Genomic DNA, 20,753 nt, shown 5'->3' on the forward strand with positions numbered 1-20,753 from the left:
TCCAGTGAGGCTTCTAAACAGGGGCAGGCAGGTCAAGGTGGCTAGGCAAGGAATGTAATGTGTATAATCACAGAGGGCCTTGATTTCCTAAGACCTGGTGTTTGTGCCACCCAGCATTGCCAAAGAAGCTCAGAACATGACAAGGGCATGTACTTACTTACTCAGTTGCATAACTTCCCTAAGAAATGGAGAAGGAACAGCTGGGTCTAACTCCACTGGGCAGGTTGAGAAGTTGGGAGAAATGCCATCTTCTGGGAAAAGGGTAAAGTTTCCATCAGATGAATGAAAGTCGTTGAAAAGGTCTATGTAAGGAGTAGTTTGTAACCTAGTCTATAACCAGTGACAATACTTGGCACAAAAACTGGGTCATGAAGCAATTTCTCAGGCCTCTGAAAATGTGTTCATTCATTCATTCACTTATCCAAAATCCAAAGTTTTTCTTGAGGAAACTTTGGTATTTAACGCTGGGTAAAGTGGTTACGAATCGGGCTGTGAACCTTAAGGTCAGCGGTTCGAAACTACCAGCCGCTCCGCGGGAGAAAGATGAGGCTTTCTACTCCCGTAAAGATTTACACCCTTGGAAACCCTGTACAGGGTCGCTATGGGTCGGACCCGACTCGACGGCACTTAACAACAACAACAACAAAAGGGTACCAAGTTATGCCTATTTGCCTCCATTGACTCTTGGTTCCAGTGGGTCTTCCAGGATAACATATTGCAAGAAATTTTAAACTTAAGTACTCCATAACCAAACATTACTGCCACACTCCTTATCAGTTTACTTATCTTTAAAAAGGTCAAGAATGTTATATCATTTTTTTTTCAGCATTCATTGAGTTCGCATACTATAATGCACTATGGATAGAAATGGCTTTGAGTCAAGTGTTTATAAACACAGCAAACCCAAGATTAGTGATATTTCTACATAGACTGTTTTATGGAACACCTGAGAGGAAATAAGTGGGCAGAATTGAATTTATGATAGACTAAATCTCCATGCCTAAACTTCCTACTACTCATCACTTTCATTCTTAGGTATATAATTCTATACCTTCAGATTTTATTTAAAAAAGAACAGCTTTATTGAAATACAATCCACATACCATACAGTTATCCCATTAAAAATGTATAGTTCAGTAGTTTTTAGCATATTCACAAAGTTGATGCTAACCACCTCTACATAATTCCAGAATATTTCATCATCCCAAAAAGAAGCTCATATCCATTAGCAGTCATTCCTCATTCCCCACTCTTCCCAGTCCCAGAAATTTCTATTTCAATGGATTTGCCTATGCTGGATGTTTCAGATAAAAGGAATCATAACATAAATGGACTTACATGTCTGACTTCTTTCTCTTAGCTTAATGCTTTTTAGGTTCATCCATGTTGTAGCATTATTCAGAACTTCATTCTTTTTTAAGTCTGAATAATATTCCATTGTAAATACAGTGATGAATTAGATGTTGGCTGTCCTTTACCTGGAGGACACAAAGGTTCTTTCATTTTATATGGTAGTTGTACAGGAGGGTAAACTTTTCAATGTGTAATGAAGTTTTCAGTGAGCATTTTCCATAATTTGGCTGCACAGAGCCAAAGAGGCTATGTGTTGTTTATGTGCTGAGTTCATGTCTTGGAAGCCTTCAGGGAGTGTGGCAGGACAAGCTGGTCTAAATCATATATGTGCACCAACAGAGTGGTGTTGGTGTGGGAAGTGGATGGATTTGATAGTTGCTTCTGATTTTAAAAAATACACATAAAAAAATAAATACACGAATTTTGAAGCTCAAAAAAAAAAAAAAAAGATCATATGTGCATCAGACACAAGGGACCTTTTCATGAATGGAGCAAAAAATCTTACTCTTAAAATTCTCAAAACTAAGCACGATCTTTGACAGAATTTATACGGTAGGGAACCTGGGCTTGATTGACTATGTAATTATTCATTCTTTCTTTCTGTTTTTTACTTATCAAAGGCCCAGCGCTATGTCTTTCTTTACTTTAAAAAAAACACTCTTTTATTGTGAGTTGAGTGAAGGTTTATAGAACAGATCATCAGTCCACATTCAACAAATCATACACTTCGTGTCATTACAATGATTGCAATCCCTTCAATGCACAGTTAACAGTATTTACCTCTGTTTACTTTAACTCTTGCACACCTCCTGTGTCAGCCATTACCTTCATCTTTCCTGTGCCAACCTTCCCCTTGTTGTATATTGCCATCCCATCACCCAAGTTAACATGTGTCTACTCTCTACCTAGTGAGTAATTTACTCTTCCCTCTCACCCCTGGTAACCATCACAGCATGTTTCTTTTAGCAAGAAAACTTTTTCTTAATTTTTTACAACAATGGTCTCATACAGTATTTGTCCTTTTGTGATTGACTAATTTCACTCAGCACAATGTTCTCCAGGTTTTTCCATGTTATGAGGGGTTTCACAAATTGGTCATTGTTCTTCATTGTTGCATAGCATTCCATTGCGTGTATGTACCAAAGTTTGTATCCATTCTCCTACTGTGTCTCTAGACTGGAGCATTTAATCCACTTATATTTAGTGTAATTATCAATAGGTTTGCATTGATTGCTGTCATTTTGCTGTGTGTTTTTTTTTTGTGGTGTTAGTTGCTTTGTTCTACCACAAAAATCTCTGCACTGAGTTCATCTTGTTTGTGGGTTTTATTTGCATTTTCTTCATTTCTGTTGTTTTAATGTTTATTAAATATTTCTGAGTTTCCTCTTTTTCATTTTGATGTGAAGGACTATCAATTTTCTTTATGATTACCCTGTAATTCACTAATATTTTTTCGTTTTTAAAGTCTGTATTATCTAGAAATTGACTTGCCTTCCTTGCCATTTGGAAGTTCTGAATCTACACTATTCCCTTTTTTTGCTTTGTACTTGACTTCATTATAAATTGCTATCTCTGGTTCCCTATTTTCATTCTTGTAGGTTTGTTTTACTTTATTGTTGTTAAGTATCGTTGAGTTTTGGATACTTCCATGACTGGATTAGGAGTCCTGGTGTGGCACTGTGGGTGAATGTGCTGGACTGCAAGATCGGTTTGAGCCACAAGGTCAGTGGTTCAAGTTCAACAGCCACTCCTTGGAAACCCTATACTGGGTAGCTATGAGTTGGAACCGACTCGATGGCATTTAACAATAACAACAAAATATCTGAACTGAGTTCTGCCTAGTGTTGTCATGTATGTTAATCTCAGGTTGTTTGCTGTTGTTGGTTCTCAATCCAAAGAACACTCTTTAGTATTTTTTGTAAAAGTTGGTCTGGTGTTTACAAATTTCTTTAATTTGTTTATCTGAACATGTCCTAATTTTGCCATTGTATTTGAGGGACAGCTTTGCTAGGTATATAATTCTCAGTTGACAATTTTTTTCTTTCAGAGTTTTGTATATGCCATCCCATTGCCTTCTTGCCTGCATGGTTTCTACTGAGAAATCAGAGATTATTCTTATTGGTTTTCCTTTGTAGGTAACTTTCAGTTTTTCCTGAGCTGCTCTCAGAAGTTTTTCCTTGTCTTTGGTTTTGGAAAATTTGATGATGATGTCTTGGTGATTTTCTTTTGGAGTCTGTTCTATTTAGGGTTCATTCAGCTTCTTGAATGGTTATTTCTGATCTTTCATAATGTTGGTATAGTTTTATTTCAGCAGCCTTTTGACAATTTTCTCCATGAAAATTTTTATTGTCTCTTCCTGATCTGGAATTCTGATCACCCATAAATTATTTCTCTTCCTGGTGTCCCATGTAAATCTCAGGCTTTCTGCTGATTTTTTCATATTGTTTTTCTGACTTACTAGTATTGAGAGATTTATCTCCAAGGTCACTAATTTGGGCTTCCATTGATTCAAATTTACTCCTTTATCCTTTTAATGTATTGTCCATTTCTGAAATCTTAGTATTAATCTTCAGGATTTCTAATTGCATGTTTTTTATTGTTTCAAAATTTGCATTTGTTTTGTTAGTTTGTTCTTGTAGTGTTTTTCTAAGTCCTTCTAGTCTTTTTCTGTGATTCTATAAATCTGTTGCAGGTACCTACTAGATATCAGTCTTTTGAATTCTTTTCAGGTAGTTCCATTACCTTTTCTTTCTCAGAAACAATTTCTAGTTCTGCGTCTTGGTCATTTATTTGAGCCACTCTCTCGTTTCTTCATGTGAGCTAAAACCTTCTGTTGTCTTTTAGACATTGTGGTGTCATTGTATTTGTATTTAATTTATAATTATATGTTGGTGTGTTCTTAGGTTCTCACCAATTGTCTTCTGGTGGTTGTGATTACAGAATGGAAACGTGTGCATTGTTTTTCATTCGCCATTTGTGCAGCTCAGTTTAGGGTGGGTTTGACTGTGTTGGCTGATGCTTCTTGTTGATCAGGTCGTATAGGAGCTGGTATTGGTTTTTGTCCAGTTGGTGAAGCTGCAAAGGGCATGGTTGTAATTATATTGTATGAGCACAATTATGGTCTCCCAAAGGGTGGGGCAAGAGGAGAAAACCTAAACAGGAAAACAAAACAGAACAACCAAGCAAACAATAGCAACAACATAATATATAATAAAGGAGAAAAAAGAAATAAAAACATGTAACAAGAAATAAAGACTATGATAACTAAAAAACGAGAAAAGGGATAGGAAAACAGAGTGGTACAAGAGAAAAATAAGAGAGAAAATAAGAGAAAAAACACTACAAAAATGAGAAGGAAGATGAAAAGAGAAAACGAATAGAGAATAGCAGAGAAAAAAAGAAGAGGGGGGAAACAGAAGAAAAGAAGGAAAAATTCATAGCAGAGATAGGGTAAAAATCAAGGGAAGTGAAAGAAAGGAAAAAAGAGACAAAAGAAGAAATAAAAACAATGAAACAATGAAAAGAAAAATAAACAAAAAAGTCAGTGCAGTTGTTGGACCCAGAGAGGAAAAACTTTAAGGAGGTGTGGGGAGGGCTCCTGCAGGCCAAGGGACTCTGAGGTGGGTAAAGGAAGGATGTGACAGTTGAGATCCCAGCCCTAGGAGGAGTTCCTATAGATCTAGGTATTGTCTAAGTTCATGGAAGTAGTTCACAGAGGTCCTTAGGTTGCTAGTTTAAGTGTCTGTCAGAAGCGAAGGAGAGTTGTGGGCAGGGTGGCTGATTATGAAGGTTCCTGCTCAGAATTTCTGACTTGGAGGCTCTGTGGGTTCTGTAGATCTGGAACAGAATCCACCTGAATCCAGGTGCCAAGGTGGCCCAGTGGGCACCTGCCTCACATTGGTTCAAATCTCAAGGCTCAGAACTCCCAGAGAGCAGGGTCTGTGTGGGGGTAGATGAGGGTGGGGGCTGGTCTCACCTGTTACCCAGGGGAGTGTGGGGAGCAATGAGGAATTGCAACTTTTCTGTTGCCTGTGTGAATCTGTGCCATCAGGCTGCCACCTGTCTGTCTCACCAAAGTTGCCAGCAAAAAAGTCCAAGAAGACCTTGCTGCATGTGGCTGGCAGTCAGTTTCCTTCTTTCACTGTCCCTGCTCAGCTTCTCCTCCCACTGAGGTATTCAATCCACTTCTCTAGCCTTTCCTCCAAAGCTCAGGTTGTTGTATGTGTCTGTTTCATTTGGTCTCCTGGATCTTCGTTGTAGAGAATCTGTTTACCATGACTGCATAGTCTGCCATCTTGCTGGAAGTCTTCCAGAGCTATTCCTTGAGGGAACATTTTGGTTATTAGTTGCCATAGAGTTGGCTCCAACTCAGTGCCACCCCATGTACAACAGAATGAAATGTTGCCTGGTCCCACACCATCTTCATGATCGCTGGTATGCTCCTGCCCATTGTGGTGCCCATTGTGCATTTTTAATGTCTTCCAACCTGGGGGCTCATCTTCCAGCCCTATATCAGAAAATATTCTCTTGAAAGCCATAGGGTGTTCATTGGCTATTTTTTCAAAAGTAGATTGCCAGACAAGCTTCCTAGTGTATCTTAGTCCAGAAGCTCTGCTGAAACTTGTGTGACCCTGATGGTTTTTAAAACACCAGTGGCATAGCTTCTAGCATTGTAGCAACATGCATCCTACCAGATGAGGACAAACTGACAGATAGGTGGTGAAGGAAAGAGTAGCTTGCCTGATGACAATGATTGGAGCTGGGGAATCATTGTTCTGGGTTCGTCTGGTCTATGGCACAATAGACTACTATGACGTCATATCAGTAACAAACCCATTGTGGATCAGTCACCTCATGGGAGAGAAAAAGGCCTTCTTAGAAGGCTAGAATGATAGGAGAGATCCAGGGAAAGGGGTTAAATATGACATTGACTAATTAAACAAAATACAGCCTCATTCCTCATTGGGTTGTCTGGTCTTTGAGTTTGGACAACAGGCAAAGCCAGCTGGCACATAGCTGTGAGCACTGGAATCTTGGAGATCCCCTCTGTGGGGTTTGGAAAGGTAACCTTGAACCATAAAGAAACCTGAATGCACACATTCCATTTGTAGGCAGTCACTGATAACAGGGTGACAGGCACAACTAGCGTTAGGAATTTGACAACGGGAAGAAAGGAGACTTGCCAGCTTTCCATAGTACTCACTGAATTGTAGTCAATGCTCACGTTTACGTTAATTACGAATGTGGCCAACTTTAAGCCAGGTGTGTTTGGGATGCATTTTGGGTGTGGGAGGAACATTATCTTGTATAGAATTTTGGATTTTCATAAGTGTGACCCAACTAACTTCATACATACGATCCAATCTCATCAATTTTGGTTGATCATTAAGTCGTTCACTTTGTGCCAGCTATGGGGCATGGCAGTAGGATTTTAGGGGCTGTATTCAGAATTCTGGGTGATCCTGAATGGAAACACTTCTGCTTGCTCTGTTTTGAACACCCTTGGCAATACTGAGATGGAGAGACAGGTGACTGGCAGTTGGTGTCAGGGTCTAGGATAATATAGACAATGGTATCTCAGTTATGAGGAGCCTGAGACAGTGTGTTAATGTGGGGTCCTACACATTAACCCTCACAGTTTTGGGAATACATCTGAACTATGTTGAAAACAATTTTGACATGTTGTTTATTGTTAGTTGTTAAGTGCTGTCAAGTCGATTCTGACTCATAGAGACCCTGTATAGAGTTTCCAAGGGCTGCTGGTGAGCTTGAACCACAACCTTGCAGTTCAGATGGCTTTGCAGTCTGATGCATTAACTCACAGTACCACACTAGGACTCAATATTGACATATTGCTATGAAATTTCTAGAAAGATGACATCATCAGCAAGGAAGGACAATGAAAACAGGGTCTTTGTAAGCTGCTTTGAAGTGATTGGGTTACTGAAAACTGATAACCTTTGCCTATCACACATATTGACATGGTAATGGTGGTGGTGGTTCTGTGCTATTGAACCCTGTTACTAGTTGTCCCAGTAAATCTTTACAGGAACAGAAAGACTCATCTTTCTCCTGTGAAGCGGCTGGTAGAAGTGAACTGCTGACCTTTTAGTTAGCAGCCCAACTCATAACTCATTATGTTATCATGTTGTTGTGAAGTGCCGTCGAGTTGGTTCCAATGTATAGCGATACTGTATAGGGTTTCTGAGGAGCAGATGGTGAGCTTGAACCACCGACCTTGCGGTTCAAACCAACTTTGCAGTCCAGCGCATTAACCCACAGCACCACACCAGGACTCCATAGCTCTTTAAAACATAATGACTTTTTTAGAGAAAGAGGGAGGAAAGTGGTAGATTTGCTGGGACAATTAGGGAGCAAAGGGCCCCAGCCTCAAGCTCTCAGGTGGCCATTAGTCTGGGGACTCCAGCAAAGGTGACACATTCTCTAAGATTCTGGGGGACCATGATTTGATTGGGGGCATCATCTGTGACTATCTTTGGGCCCTAGGTAAAGCTCACCATTGGAACAGTGCAAGGGGTCGTATGGGGAACAGTGTGAGTGGTGGAGGGTCTGCAGGTGGGCAGCATTGTGAATTTCCTTACTTTCAGGATTGCTGCCCCTTCTACCAGGTATCACTTGGGATCAGCAGAGTCCCCTGAAGCTGGTGTTCAGTGGGCACAGGGGGCTTCATACAGAGAGGAGTTGTCCCAGGGGCACCTCTGGGACAAGAGTTCCAGTCTTGGCTAAGGTGGCCTAACTACAAGGTGATGTGTAGGGGATGTGGCCTCAGCCCAGGGGACTTGAGCCTCTAGCCCAGGAGAGGCAGGGTTAGAGCTAACATAGAAGGTTAATCTGCTGGCGAAGATTCATCCCTGGGCTCCTGAACCCACAGTGCTCCCCAAACTCTTCTCTGCGATTACAAGATCTCTCTGAGACAACTTTGCCTGCAGGTCCTTGTTTCTCACGGAGTGGCCTTTGCACCAGTAGCATGGCATCACCTGGGAGCTTGTGGAAACGCAGAATCTAGAAATCCATCTCAGATCTATGGTGGTTGTTGTTCAGGGCCGTTGAGTTGCTTCTAATCCATAGCAACCTTGCATAGAATTTCCGAGGAGTGGCTGGTGAGCTTGAACCGCTGACCTTACGGTTCAAACCGACTTTGCAGTCCACCGCCTTAACCCAGAGTGCCTCACCAGGACTCCAGAGCCAATTCGTGTGCACATCAGTGTTTAAGAAGTGCTGCTGCCTTAGCTCCATGGGTACTATTTATGCATTTTGCTGACTCTCTCACTAATGTGGGCCCTGAAGCCCCTGGGTGGTGCAAACAGCTAAATGCTCAACTACTAGTTGAAAGTTTGGAGGTTCAACCCACCCAGAAACACCTCGGAAGAATCCACTTTTGAAAGTTCACAGCCTTTAAAATTCTGTGGAGCAGTTCTACTCTATACACATGGGCTCACCATGAGCTGAAATTGACGCTAATGCAACTAACAATAACAGCAATGAATATTGTTACCTTCTTCTCAGAGGGGAAGAATTTTCACCTCCTTACACCTGCCTGCACCTCCTTCACCCCTACAGCTTTCAGTTCTTGCCTCCTTCCAGGGAGAGTTTTCAGGTTCCTATTCCACAGGTGGATTTTGTTGGTATTTCAAAGCCTGGACAGTTGCTTATTTCTTTTGCAATGGAGTCTTGGTGTGGCACTGTAGGATAAGCATTGGACTACTAACCACAAGAGGTCCTAGTGTGGCACTGTGGGTTAATGCACTGGACCGCAAAGTTGGTTTGAACCACAAAGTCGGTGGTTCAAGTTTACCATCTGGGCCTCAGAAACCCTATGTAGGGTTGCTATGGGTCAGAACCAACTTGAAGGCACTTAACAGCAACAACTAACCACAATGTTGGCAGTTCAAACCCACCAGTTGCTCCTCGGAAACTTCATACAGGATTACTGAGTTGGACTGGACTTGATGGCACTTAACAATTGAGCAACGGCATCATCTCCATCAGTCCCATCTGGGGATCAGTTAGAAACGCAAACTATTGGACCCCATCCCAGGCCTCCTGACTCAGTATCTCTGGGACTGGGCTCAACAAGCTGTGCTTAAATGAACAAGTCTCCTAGGGGATTTTGATGGCGCTCAAATGTGAAGAACCACTGTGGTGGTGGTTATGTGCTATGGAATCGGTTCCGACTCCTAGCAACCCTGTACAGGGTTTCCAAGGCTGTAAATCTTTACGGGAGCAGAAAGCCTCATATTTCTCCCGCAGAACAGCTGGTAGTTTTGAACTGCTAACCTTGCGGTTCACAGCCCAATTCGTAACCACTACACTACCAGAACTCCTTGATCTTTGTTATTCATAGTCGTATCTTCTGACCAGCTGCACCAACATCACCTAGGAGCTTGTGAGAAACATGGAATTCTAAATCCCACCCCAGACTGACTGAGTCAGGATGTGCAGACTCAAGTGCACATGAAAGTTTGAGGATCATTGTTCCTAAACAAGAAAGCTCTTGGGGAAGAGGAAATTCTGTGGCAGCAGAGGTACAAGGAGAGTGGAAACATGGTTTCACTGAAGGTCATAGGTAAGACTCACAGCACTGGGCAAAAGGTGAAAACATCAGGTTAATTCAGAAACAGCTGGAACCCAGGGGAGCAGATTTGGGAACCAGGGAGGAATGGACCTTTCTTAGGTGGTTATGAATCACAGGATACCGAGGTTAGTTGGTAGGAGCCTGGTGAAGCAACCAGAAAGCACAGGTTCTGGCTGGGATTAAGGTTCCCACTAGAGTGGGAAGCGATACAGATCCAACTTCTAAAGACAGAGGTGTCAGCCTCAGGAGGGATGGAACCTGATGGCTTTTTGGAAGAACTTCCTCTGGGGTCAGATTCAGTTATGCTTATGTTGGTCACATATGCTTTCTAACCTTGAGTTCTTTTTTTCTTCATTTCTTAGTAAAAATTCTTTTTGTACAACTCCAACTCACAGGGGCTAGAAGTAACAGGGGAAAAACCTGAGCAGCCTGGGAAAGATAAAATGATTATTCACTGTAACCCTTCAAATCTGTTCTTACTGTTGGTGAGTGCTGTCGAATCGGTACCAACCCATAGCGACCCTGTATAGGGTTTCTGAGGAGCAGCTGAACCTCCAACCTTGCTGTTCAAAGTGAGCTTGAACCACCAACCTTGCTGTTCAAAGTGACTTTGTGGCCCAGGGCATTAACCAGGACTTCAAATAGTTATGCTTTCAACAATTCAAGTTGGCTTTTTTTGGGGGAGAAATTATGATTGGCAGATAATGGAGAGTTTATATTTAAGTAATTGTTTGATGGTAAGTGCCAGTGCATCTGTTCAGACTCATAGCGACCTGTATAGGGTTTCTGAGGAGCCGCTGGTGAGTTTAAACCATTGACCTTGTGATTCAAAACAACCTACAGCCTATCCTACAGCACCACACCACAACTTCATTTAAGTGATTAGAATTGCAAAAAAAATTAAGAGAGAAATTAGTTCTAGAAATATTTATCAACTTTGTGGTCAATTTATAAAATGAATGATGCTTTTCAGAATTTGTATGCTATTTGTCTTAATAGTTTTGTGAATGATGGGATTTCAAAGTGCTGATTTACATCTTTCCATTTTAATAAAATTGTTCCTCTGACCACTACAGAGTATTGTTATTTGCTAACTTATTAATATTGATTCTAATTGCCATTTCTTCATCTTTAATAAATTACAGTTGCAAAATGATACTTCTGAGTAGTATCATATCATCAAACCATTTAGTAAGAAAGCAGGAAATGTGTAGAATGAGTTGGAAAAGATTGTAACAAATGAAAATGGCCTTTTGTACCTAACAGCATCGAGAGATTGTCACTTGAGGCTTACAGGACTTGAGAATATTTTATAGACTGAGTTAGGGGAACATAAAGGTGGCATTTACAACTTAAGCTTCATTTCAATCAAGAAAGTTCTCTAGTTTTAAATCCAAGACAGGAAAAAAAAAAAAAAAAAAAGTGTCTGGAATACAAGCACTGCATTCCCCCAGCTGTCATTTCCCCAGGTCCCCAGGTGATGCAAGGATAGGACCAGGCAGCGTATTGTTCTGTTGTACCACAGGGTTGCTATGAGTTGAAATGGAATTGTCAGCACCTAACAACAACAACAACAACATCAACCTAAAAGTTGGTGGTTAGGAGTCCTGGTGTGGCATTGTAGAATAAGTACAGCAAGGTCAGTGGTTCAAACCTACCTTGGAAACTGTAAACAGGGTCACTGTGAGTTGGAACTGACTCAAAGGTACTTGGCAACAAGAAGTGGGGTTAGTGGAAGAAAAGTCTGGGGATCTCTTTATAGAAATATTCAACCAAGAAAACCCTATGGCAGAGTTCTTTTTTGTAGACACATTTAGATACATACATGTGGGTAAAGGGAAAGGCAGCAGAAATAAACTGGTATGTGACTGGGAAGTAAGAAGGAGGGTAAGATCAGGAACAGATCCAGGAAACATGGACCATCACCCAAAGTATGAGGACTGAGAGGGTCACTTTGCTCAGATTAGCTTCCAAGGCCATCCTGAGAAAAGCACTGCTAATTGCCCAGATAATACTCATTTTAGCTCTCGTTTATTTTTAGTTATATTAAACATTTGGAAAGTCTCTATACATCAAAATAAGTACATGCAATGTTACAAATATAGAAAATATTGAGTACATGCACGTTCAAAGACCAATGAATGGTGTATATTTTAGATTCTTCTATAAAACGATTCAGTGCACATTGTGAACCCAAGAACTGTGCAGAAGGGGTTCCCACATATTCAGTATTCAGTATCTTACAAAAAGTTAATACATTAGATACTTCAGAAGTTTAACTGATCTAAACAAAACTTCTAAGTTTACCATATGCAATAGCTATATACACGTTTTTTTTAAAAACATACAACACCCACATAGTGCAAGCCAATAACATTGCAGAATAGTAATACAGATTCACTAAGTGACAATATTGAACAATTACGAGATTAATTTTGCCTTAAGTAGCATGGACAGCAATTGTTTTTCCAATTTGAGTAGATCATACCTATGTCATCTCCAACCTAAATCCTAAGCTTTTGGGGGTGAGGTGGGGTGGGTGGAAGGGGTTCTCTCCCTATTCTTTGATTTCAAAAGCCAATTACAGAAACTAAAAAGAATTGGTCTAATTTTGATTTCTGACAATTATGTGACAACAATGTGTACACCCTACCTGTTTTCTTCATTACACATCTTCGATGAGAACCAGGCTTGTCCAGTTGCAGCTTCCTCTATGGTCCACTCTCTAGGCTTCAGGTTTACATAGCAATGAACAAAGGCTTGCCTTCAGTATCCAGAATGCAATTTAGGTTTTGATGTCATAATTATCTATAGTTTATTCTATTAACTAAAGAATAGAATGCCACAGGTAGGTCAGAAAAATGAGATTCACTCTCTGAGCACTTGTCCTAAATGTTGACTTTTTTCCAGTTCCGTACACATGTCCCTGGTATGCTTACTTCCTGATGCAAAGGTGGCTGTGCTGTGAAATGCAAAAGCACCATCAACCATTCTGTAGGCCCAGGGTACCTGATCTCCAACAGGCTGAGCCCACAACCTAGATAGAAGGATTTCTCATTTTGTTTTTGAGTATCACGTGGCCTCCTTCCGGATCTGGCAAAAATGCTGCTTGAGATACTGTGAGGCTGTCTTAAAATGGATGAGAAATTTCTCCAAATTGCTATGACATCACTGCTAAGATGGGGCATTTATGTGCTGGGTTGATGCTGGGGAGGGAACTGGAAATATTTAGGCAAAGGCATGTGATGATGGCTAGATTTGCTCTAGCCACATCCTATTGTACTAGAGAAAAAATAAAAAAATGAAATCCTAGATTAGCAAAGAAACATTTACTGTCATTCTCTGACCAGTCCTGCATCAGCTCTGCCTCCTAGGAAGGATTCAATCCAGAGCTCGAAGAAATAACATCCTGGACCCACGCCCCAGTCCCCACTGTGCCATCAGTGCCCAGGTCAGGAACTCATGGGTGACAAGGAGATAAGCAAGTATGAAATACCATTGCTAACAGGCCAGCAGGTTGATACCCCCTCCCCACCAGGTGAAAGGTTAGCAAGATGGTGACAATGGGGAGACTTTGCTCATCCCACTATAAGGAAAATGAGGAAGGAGATGAGGAGGATGACAGGAGGGGAGGAGAAGAGGACCACACTAGATCCTCTATGGTATTCCAGGGATGCTTTCTCGTACTGGGTAATGCACATTTGCTCGACCACGCGCTCCATGATCTTTATGTCGGTCTCAGTGAAGTTCTCCCCTTTGGTGGTGGTGGTGGTCGTGTGCTGCTTGACGGTGATGTTGATACAGTCGTGCACGAAGTTGTTCTGGTTGTTGTACTGATCCACGGGTCGGTAGTATACTTGGTTGGGGTAACGGTTCATGTTTTCACGGTAGTAGCGGTCCTCGTAGTCGTTACCAAAATGCATGGGAGGCCTGCTCATGGCACTCCCTAGCATGTATCCCCCAAGGCCCCCCACTACTGCTCCAGCTGCGGCAGCCCCTGCCATGTGCTTCATATTGGTTTTTGGCTTATTGGGCTTGTTCCACTGATTGTGGGAGCCACCTTGACCCCAGCCACCACCACCATGGGGTTGTCCCCAGCCACCGCCACCATGGGGCTGTCCCCAGCCACCTCCATGAGGCTGTCCCCAGCCTCCACCTCCTTGGGGTGGATAGCGGTTGCCTCCAGGACTCCCCTGCCCTGGGTATCGGCTCCCCCCAGTGTTCCATCCTCCTCCGGGCTTCGGTCGCTTTTTGCAGAGGCCCACGTCACTCCAGGTGGCCATGAAGAGAAGCAGGATCCAGCAGCCCAAGCCACTCTTCACCATGATGACTGGTCTGAAAAATGAAGAGGCTGTCAGTGTTCCAAACCTCTCTGGGCACCATTTCACATTGTGCACAGTGAATGCATGAGTGACCAGGGATGGCATTGGCTCCTCAGTCACTGTGCTCATCACACTCTGTACCTGCCCTTGGCAGCACTTACAACAAAAGTAAGACTAAGAAAAACAAAACTCTTTGCCCCTTCTCTAAGGACTGATTTGGCCTTAGGTGAATCTCTAGCCTTGTTCCCTGGAAACCTGATAATGGTGGGATGCCACCAACACTGTTGGCAATAAACAAGAAACCAAAGAAAACGAAGCCAATTGTGATTCATGGTGAGCCTGTGACAAACTATAGACACCTGGTGGGTTTGTCATAGCTGAGCTTCTATGGAGTAGTGGTTCTTGTAGATGGCCCATCCTTGTGGGGCCTTGGGAAGCTAGACCTGTTCTTACAGAAGATACCCACTCCTGCCAGACATGGCGCTCCTATGCTAAGAAGAGTCTGGGACCCACCAATATGGACCTAATTTCTTGGCACCTGAGCAGTCATTTGTGGCTGGGGTGACAGTAAGACCACGGCTGCTGTTGCTATGTCAGCTATTGTGGGGACTATTTCCATAAAAGAGGGGCCCTGGTGTGGCCCTTTTGAGTAACTTGAGGCCAAGTATGGCCCACAATGTCTGGTGAGCTGAATGTCTAGTCAGGAAGACCGCCTTAACTGAGGTTTTATTGTCTAACTGGGCACAACAGCGATTAAATAATTGTGCAGTTTATGTCTAACGTCTTCTTTCAAACTCTGCAGGAATGTAAGCAGGGACTGAGTCTCTCTTGTTTGCTACTCTGGCCTCAGGGGCTGGCACAGAGCAGGCACAGAAGAGATATTTGTTAAGTTAAGCAATGAACATCTCCTGAACATAAAAAGGCCAAGAGTGATTTCCTCCAAAGAATTCTCAGTGCCATTTTATTGAAAGCAGGAAGCATCTAGGATTTTCAATCCAGATTTCTATCTGTCTTATGTCTATTTTTCTATCTATCATCTGTAAAGGTTATGTTCATAAGATCTGCAGTCATTCAGCTCAAGAATGAGTCTTAGTTCAGCATTTACTGTTGGAGTGACTTATTTTTTCTCTACTGTTTGGTACAAAAGAAGCATTCCTTATACGTAGGTTAACATCAGTTAGGGAATAAAAACTACCACCACAAAAAACCCTGGCTGATAAGTTTAAGCCCCTTTGCAGAATCTACATTCATTTCATTAGAAATGTCCTTTCAGACTCTCAAGGCCCTAGGAATGATCCCAACTCAGGGTGACCCTAGAGGACAAGGGAGACCTAACCTATGGCATATCTAAGGCTGTAGTATTGCCAGCAGCAGGTGGAGTAGCTGGTGTGTTTGAACAGCTTACTTTTCATTTAGCAGCTGAGCACTTAACCACTGTGCCACCAGAGCTTTTCCAGTTAGATTCCTCATTGTATCTCTGACTTACAGAGTCTATAAGACAGAGTAGAACTGAGGCTGTAAGTCTTTACAGAATCAGACTGCCTTATCTTTCTCCCATGGAGTGGCTGGTGAGTTTGAATCACTGACCTTCTGGTTAGTCAATCAGTGCTTAGCCACTATGTTAGGAGGGTTTCTTCCTTTCAGATTACTGATCTCAGCAATCCTGGGTGCTCAGTTTCAAGGGTGGAGATCAAAGATATGTTCCTTTAGTTAAACAATATGCTTAAAACATCATCATTGTTGTTAAGCGCTGGTGAGTCATTTCTGATTCATTATGACCCTGTATAGGGTTTTCAAGGATGTGCCCTAAGACCTAAAAAACTTGTAACATGTTTGTTAGTCTCACCCCAGCACTGGGATTATCTTTAAATAAGAAAGCTTACCAAGAGTAAATTCAGATAGATTTGAAAATGACAAACAGAATTAAATCTACTCAGACCCTGCCCAGGTAGGGTTTCTAGAGGCTTTTTTGGGTAGGAGTCAGAGGGTCCAGCTCCTGGGACAGGCTGTGTAGTCTCATTCTTGCACCCCACATCTTCTAGCTCTTTGGTTCCCTAAGCAATTCTCCATGTTCTCATAGGGCCCAACCTCGGGGTCCATGCACTACACACTTTGCTCAAACACCTCAGGAAACTGAACTAAGGGATAACTATTACCTTAGCCACTGACTCTTAATCTGAAGGGTTTTAATTAATGTCAGCAAGTTTTTCATTCACCCCAGTGAGCTACCCAGCCAACCCTGGAGTTGTAGAATTTTCTCTCTGTCACAATACACATTGAAGTTATCAGCTTGACCTTAAAAATCAATCCTCAAACTCGCAGTTTCTTACCTTTCCAGATATTAGTTGTTATCATTTCTTGTCTGATGCCTTCAACAGCTTCCCAACTGGCCTACCTGCATCTCTCCTTGTTCCCACTGGTCTCCTGTCAGCAGCCTGCATCAACCTTTCAATATGCAGACCACAGCAGGCCACTTCCCTTGCTCCAATATCCCAAATGGTGTTCCCTTTATACTTAGGACAAAACCCAAAGACTTGACCAAACCCATGAAGCCCTACATGTTCCTCAAATGAGACCAGCATTCTCTTCTTCCTGTCTAGAAGGCTCTCCCTCTAACCATGCACAAGGCTCAAATCTGCTCAAATGTTACCTCAGAGGGGTCTTTTCACACCACTCAATCCTCTATCCTATCCCTTCAACCCTGCTTCCTTTTTCTCTGGAGTACCTATGACTATTTATTGCATACTTGCAACAATGGGCTCAAACACAGAAATCATGAGGCTGGCACAGGGCTGGCAGTGTTTCGTTTTGTTATACACAAGGTTGTTAGGAGTTGGAACTGATTCAACAACAACAACAGCAACAACAATACTGCTAATTCCTCCACTGTATGTAAGCGCTTTCAAGGGCAGGGGTTTTGTTTTGTTCTCAACAGCATCCCCATTGCCTAGAATTTCTGGTGACTGACTCACAGACATACAAAGTAAATGCTAAATGATGAAGTGTGAAAAAATATATTATCATAAAGTACAAGGAATAATTAAACTGAAACAGAAATTGAGAGAAAGCCATATTTATGAATGTACAGGATATTTCAAGATTTGATAAAGATCAACTAAGTTATTTAAGAATATAATCTTAACAAATTAGAAATAGAAGGGCATTTCCCTAATTTGACAAAGGCTATATAACAAAATACTTAATGGATAAGCTTTAAGTGTATCCCCTTGGAAAGCAGGAATCAGCCAAGGAAGCCCACCTTCACAGACAGGATCGATGGTCTTATCTAATGTCACATACAAAAGAAGTAATACACACGGTAACCGGAAGGAAAAAGCTCAAGCTGCTCTTTTGTTTTTAATTACTATGATCATCTTCCTGAGAATCTAACGGAATCACCAGAGGACATGTGAGAACCAATACTAGCGTTCAGTAAGGTTGTGTGATACAAGATCAGCCTGAAAAAACCTAAGCATGTCTCCATGTCAGTGACAACTAGTAAGAAAAAGATAGTTCAGAAGTTACCATTCACAATTGGAGCTAAAACTTTAAAGTATGGAAAGTGTGACAAAAATAAAACTGGAACTCTAATACTTATTATGGGGAGCACGGTGGCTGTATAGGATAAGCACTGGACTGTGAACCACAAGGTCAGCAGTTTGAGCCCTCTTGGCTTTAGCCAACTTCTATTTTTTTTTTTTTTTTGCTACCCTATTAGGATAAGAGTGTGGGGATCTAGAAAACCAGATGGCTATCAGAGGGGTGCAAGGGGTGCAACTATCCTGGAAAGCAACCAGGCCCTATCCAGTCAAATCAAGACTCGGAGAGATCTGCTCCTAGGTACACACCTAAAGAAACCTCCATACAGGTTCATAAAGACATAGAAGATGTTCATTAGAGCAATATTTATAGAGTGGAACCCAAGGGGTGAGGGCTGGGTATGTCTTCCACCAGGAAAAAAAGAGAGCAAAATGGGATGCATGAACATCATGAAGCACTAGGCAATGGATTAGATATAAAAGATGAAGGCACAGCAACATGGATAGGCCCGAAAAACAGTTGGGGAGGGAGGGTTTTGCATAGCACAGTGATGATGACAAGAACAGATGTGTGTTACTAATTTAGCCCTCTACACCTGATTTATAAACAACAACAAAATCCCCAAACAAACAAAAACAGTTATCCACCATTGGGTTATAAAGGAAATCTCAAATCCAAAAGAATATTTTTTCTGCAGTGCAACAAAGCTAGAAACTAATAATAACAAATGTTTGAATTATATATATATGGGTTGGAACCAACTCAATAGCACTTAACAGCAACATATACATTGTTGTTGTTGTTAAGTGCCGTCAAGTCGGTTCCGACCCATAGCGACCCTGTACAGGGTTTCCGAGGGTGTAAATCTTTACGGGAGTAGAAAGCCTGATCTTTCTACCGTGGAGCGGCTGGTAGTTTCGAACCACTGACCTTAAGGTTCGCAGCCCGATTCGTAATCACTATGCTACCATATACATAGATATACATAAAAAACTCAATCAAATTGCATCTCCTAGGTAAAATGGTACATCAAAGCTATAACTACAGAACTCTGGGAAAACAACTTATTTGAAATATGGACAAAGCTTCATTTGAGGATAATTCATAGCCTTAACAATGCCTATATTATTGAACAAAAAAAATGAAAACAAGTTATTTGATTATTCAGTTCAAAAAAAGAAGAAAAAAGTTTCAAAATAAACTGTTGCAGTTATGAAGAAATAAATAAGAGATGAATGCAGATTTCAGTATCTAAAGTCCAGAAAAATGTGGAATTTCTAAATTAAATCAAAAGCTAGTGATTGTAAAATGTAGTATATGCACACACAAATCACCAGAAAACACAGCTGCTTTATATTAGAAATGAGAAACTGGTAACAACTATGGAAAGAGAGATGGCTTTAAAAAGATAATGAATTATTACTTTTCTATTAAAATGTAAACTGACTTATGAATTAATTCATTCAACAATAATTTATGGAATTACTGTTATGTGCCAGTTTCAAAAGAAGAAGAAAACTTGAATTGACCAATAACTATGGAAGAAATGGAGGGACAAAAGCTGCTAAAACATTACATATTGTAATGTAATATGTACCTTACAATCACAAATTGATAAACAAATATTGTTCTATGTTCTAGACATTGTGCTAAGAGCTGAGGATACAATGGTGAATAAGATATTTAGGGAGAGTCTGAGGACCAAACAGATCATGTGTCTAGGGCTTTATAAAACAGAGGTTAAATAGAATGATGAGATTGGAGAATGGATAAGGTTATTATCATATGGATCTCATGGGCTCTAGATTGTCAAAGTTTCAATTTTATTTTGAATTCAGTGGGGAACCATTAAAGGGTTAGTTGGAGAGTAAGATGATAGGATTGCTTGAAAATATAATCACTCCATTTTGTCAAGAAAAATTTTTAGTGGGGCAAGAAGGCAATGTGGAGATGAACTAGGAAACTGTCACAGGATGAAGATGACTTGGCCTGGGACAGTGATGGTACAGTTAATGAGATGTGAATAAATGAGATGTGTTTTGCAGAAGGAATTAGGACACTGTCACAGGATGATGGTGACTTGGCAGTTAATGAGATGTAAATAAATGAGATGCATTTTGCAGAAGGAATTAGACTTGCTGATTGGGTGGAGGAGTGAGTGTTTCTGAGGTTTATGTTTTTCATCACCAGGTGGAGGGTTCAGCTGCTATCTACTGAAATAGGGAAAATTGTGGAGAGCTGTCCCCTGGGAAACAAAGCTAAGAGTTTTAGTTTGGATATGTTAAGTTTGCCACATCTATGTGACACTCAAGTCAGTATATTAATTTAGGCAACTCTTACAAGAATCTGGAATTCAAACAAACATTTGGGTACCTTCAACTAAGAAGTGGGATTTATATGCAAGGTAATGAGAGGTCAAGGTTCAAACCCAGGTATCAGAATGCTAGGCTTGCATCCTTAGCCACGCTGCTAAGCAGCCTCCAGCATGAGGAATACCAATCCCAACAGAAAATACCACCAAACCAATGTTAACAGTTTACTAAAAGATGAATATACTGTGAGCACACAATGATTCCTTTGGGAGTATAATGCGGGTTCAAATTGAGGAAATCAATACACTGATAGATTAAAGAGAAAAAAGAGCCAACCCATTCAATTCTCTATAACACTGAAAAATTTTCAATGAAAACTAACAGCCATTACTGATGTTTAAAAGTCTCAGTTGTTCAAAAAAGAAAGAACGTTTAAATAGAATTGGAAAGATAGTCCCTTTACATGAGCATAAACCGGCAGATTATACCCTATCTTAATTGAAAGATGAAACATGTTTTCTTAATGTGGTATGTAATCTATAGCTGTTATTATTTTAGATTTTTCTGGAAGTTCTAGACAGGTACGGTTTTCTGTCTAGGTAATTCAGGAAAATCACCCCCAAAATTTAT

The 20,753-nt window shown here is 41.1% G+C and overlaps 1 protein-coding gene across 1 annotated transcript; it reads right to left on the reverse strand.

Annotated features, from left to right (window-relative positions):
• Window positions 1-13,527: 13,527 nt before the first annotated feature.
• Window positions 13,528-14,304, reverse strand: PRNP (prion protein). The gene has a single exon (XM_006870413.1). It carries the CDS (start codon window positions 14,272-14,274, stop codon window positions 13,528-13,530), a length of 747 nt encoding a protein of 248 aa, XP_006870475.1. The 5' UTR covers window positions 14,275-14,304.
• Window positions 14,305-20,753: the final 6,449 nt, after the last annotated feature.

This window comes from Chrysochloris asiatica, unplaced genomic scaffold (genome assembly GCF_000296735.1).
Source record: "Chrysochloris asiatica unplaced genomic scaffold, ChrAsi1.0 scaffold00141, whole genome shotgun sequence".
NCBI classification, from domain to species: domain Eukaryota; kingdom Metazoa; phylum Chordata; class Mammalia; order Afrosoricida; family Chrysochloridae; genus Chrysochloris; species Chrysochloris asiatica.

Excerpts from the sequence above, each read along its gene's own strand:
- PRNP (XM_006870413.1), bottom strand. The coding sequence starts at position 14,274 with ATGGTGAAGAGTGGCTTGGGCTGCTGGATCCTGCTTCTCTTCATGGCC.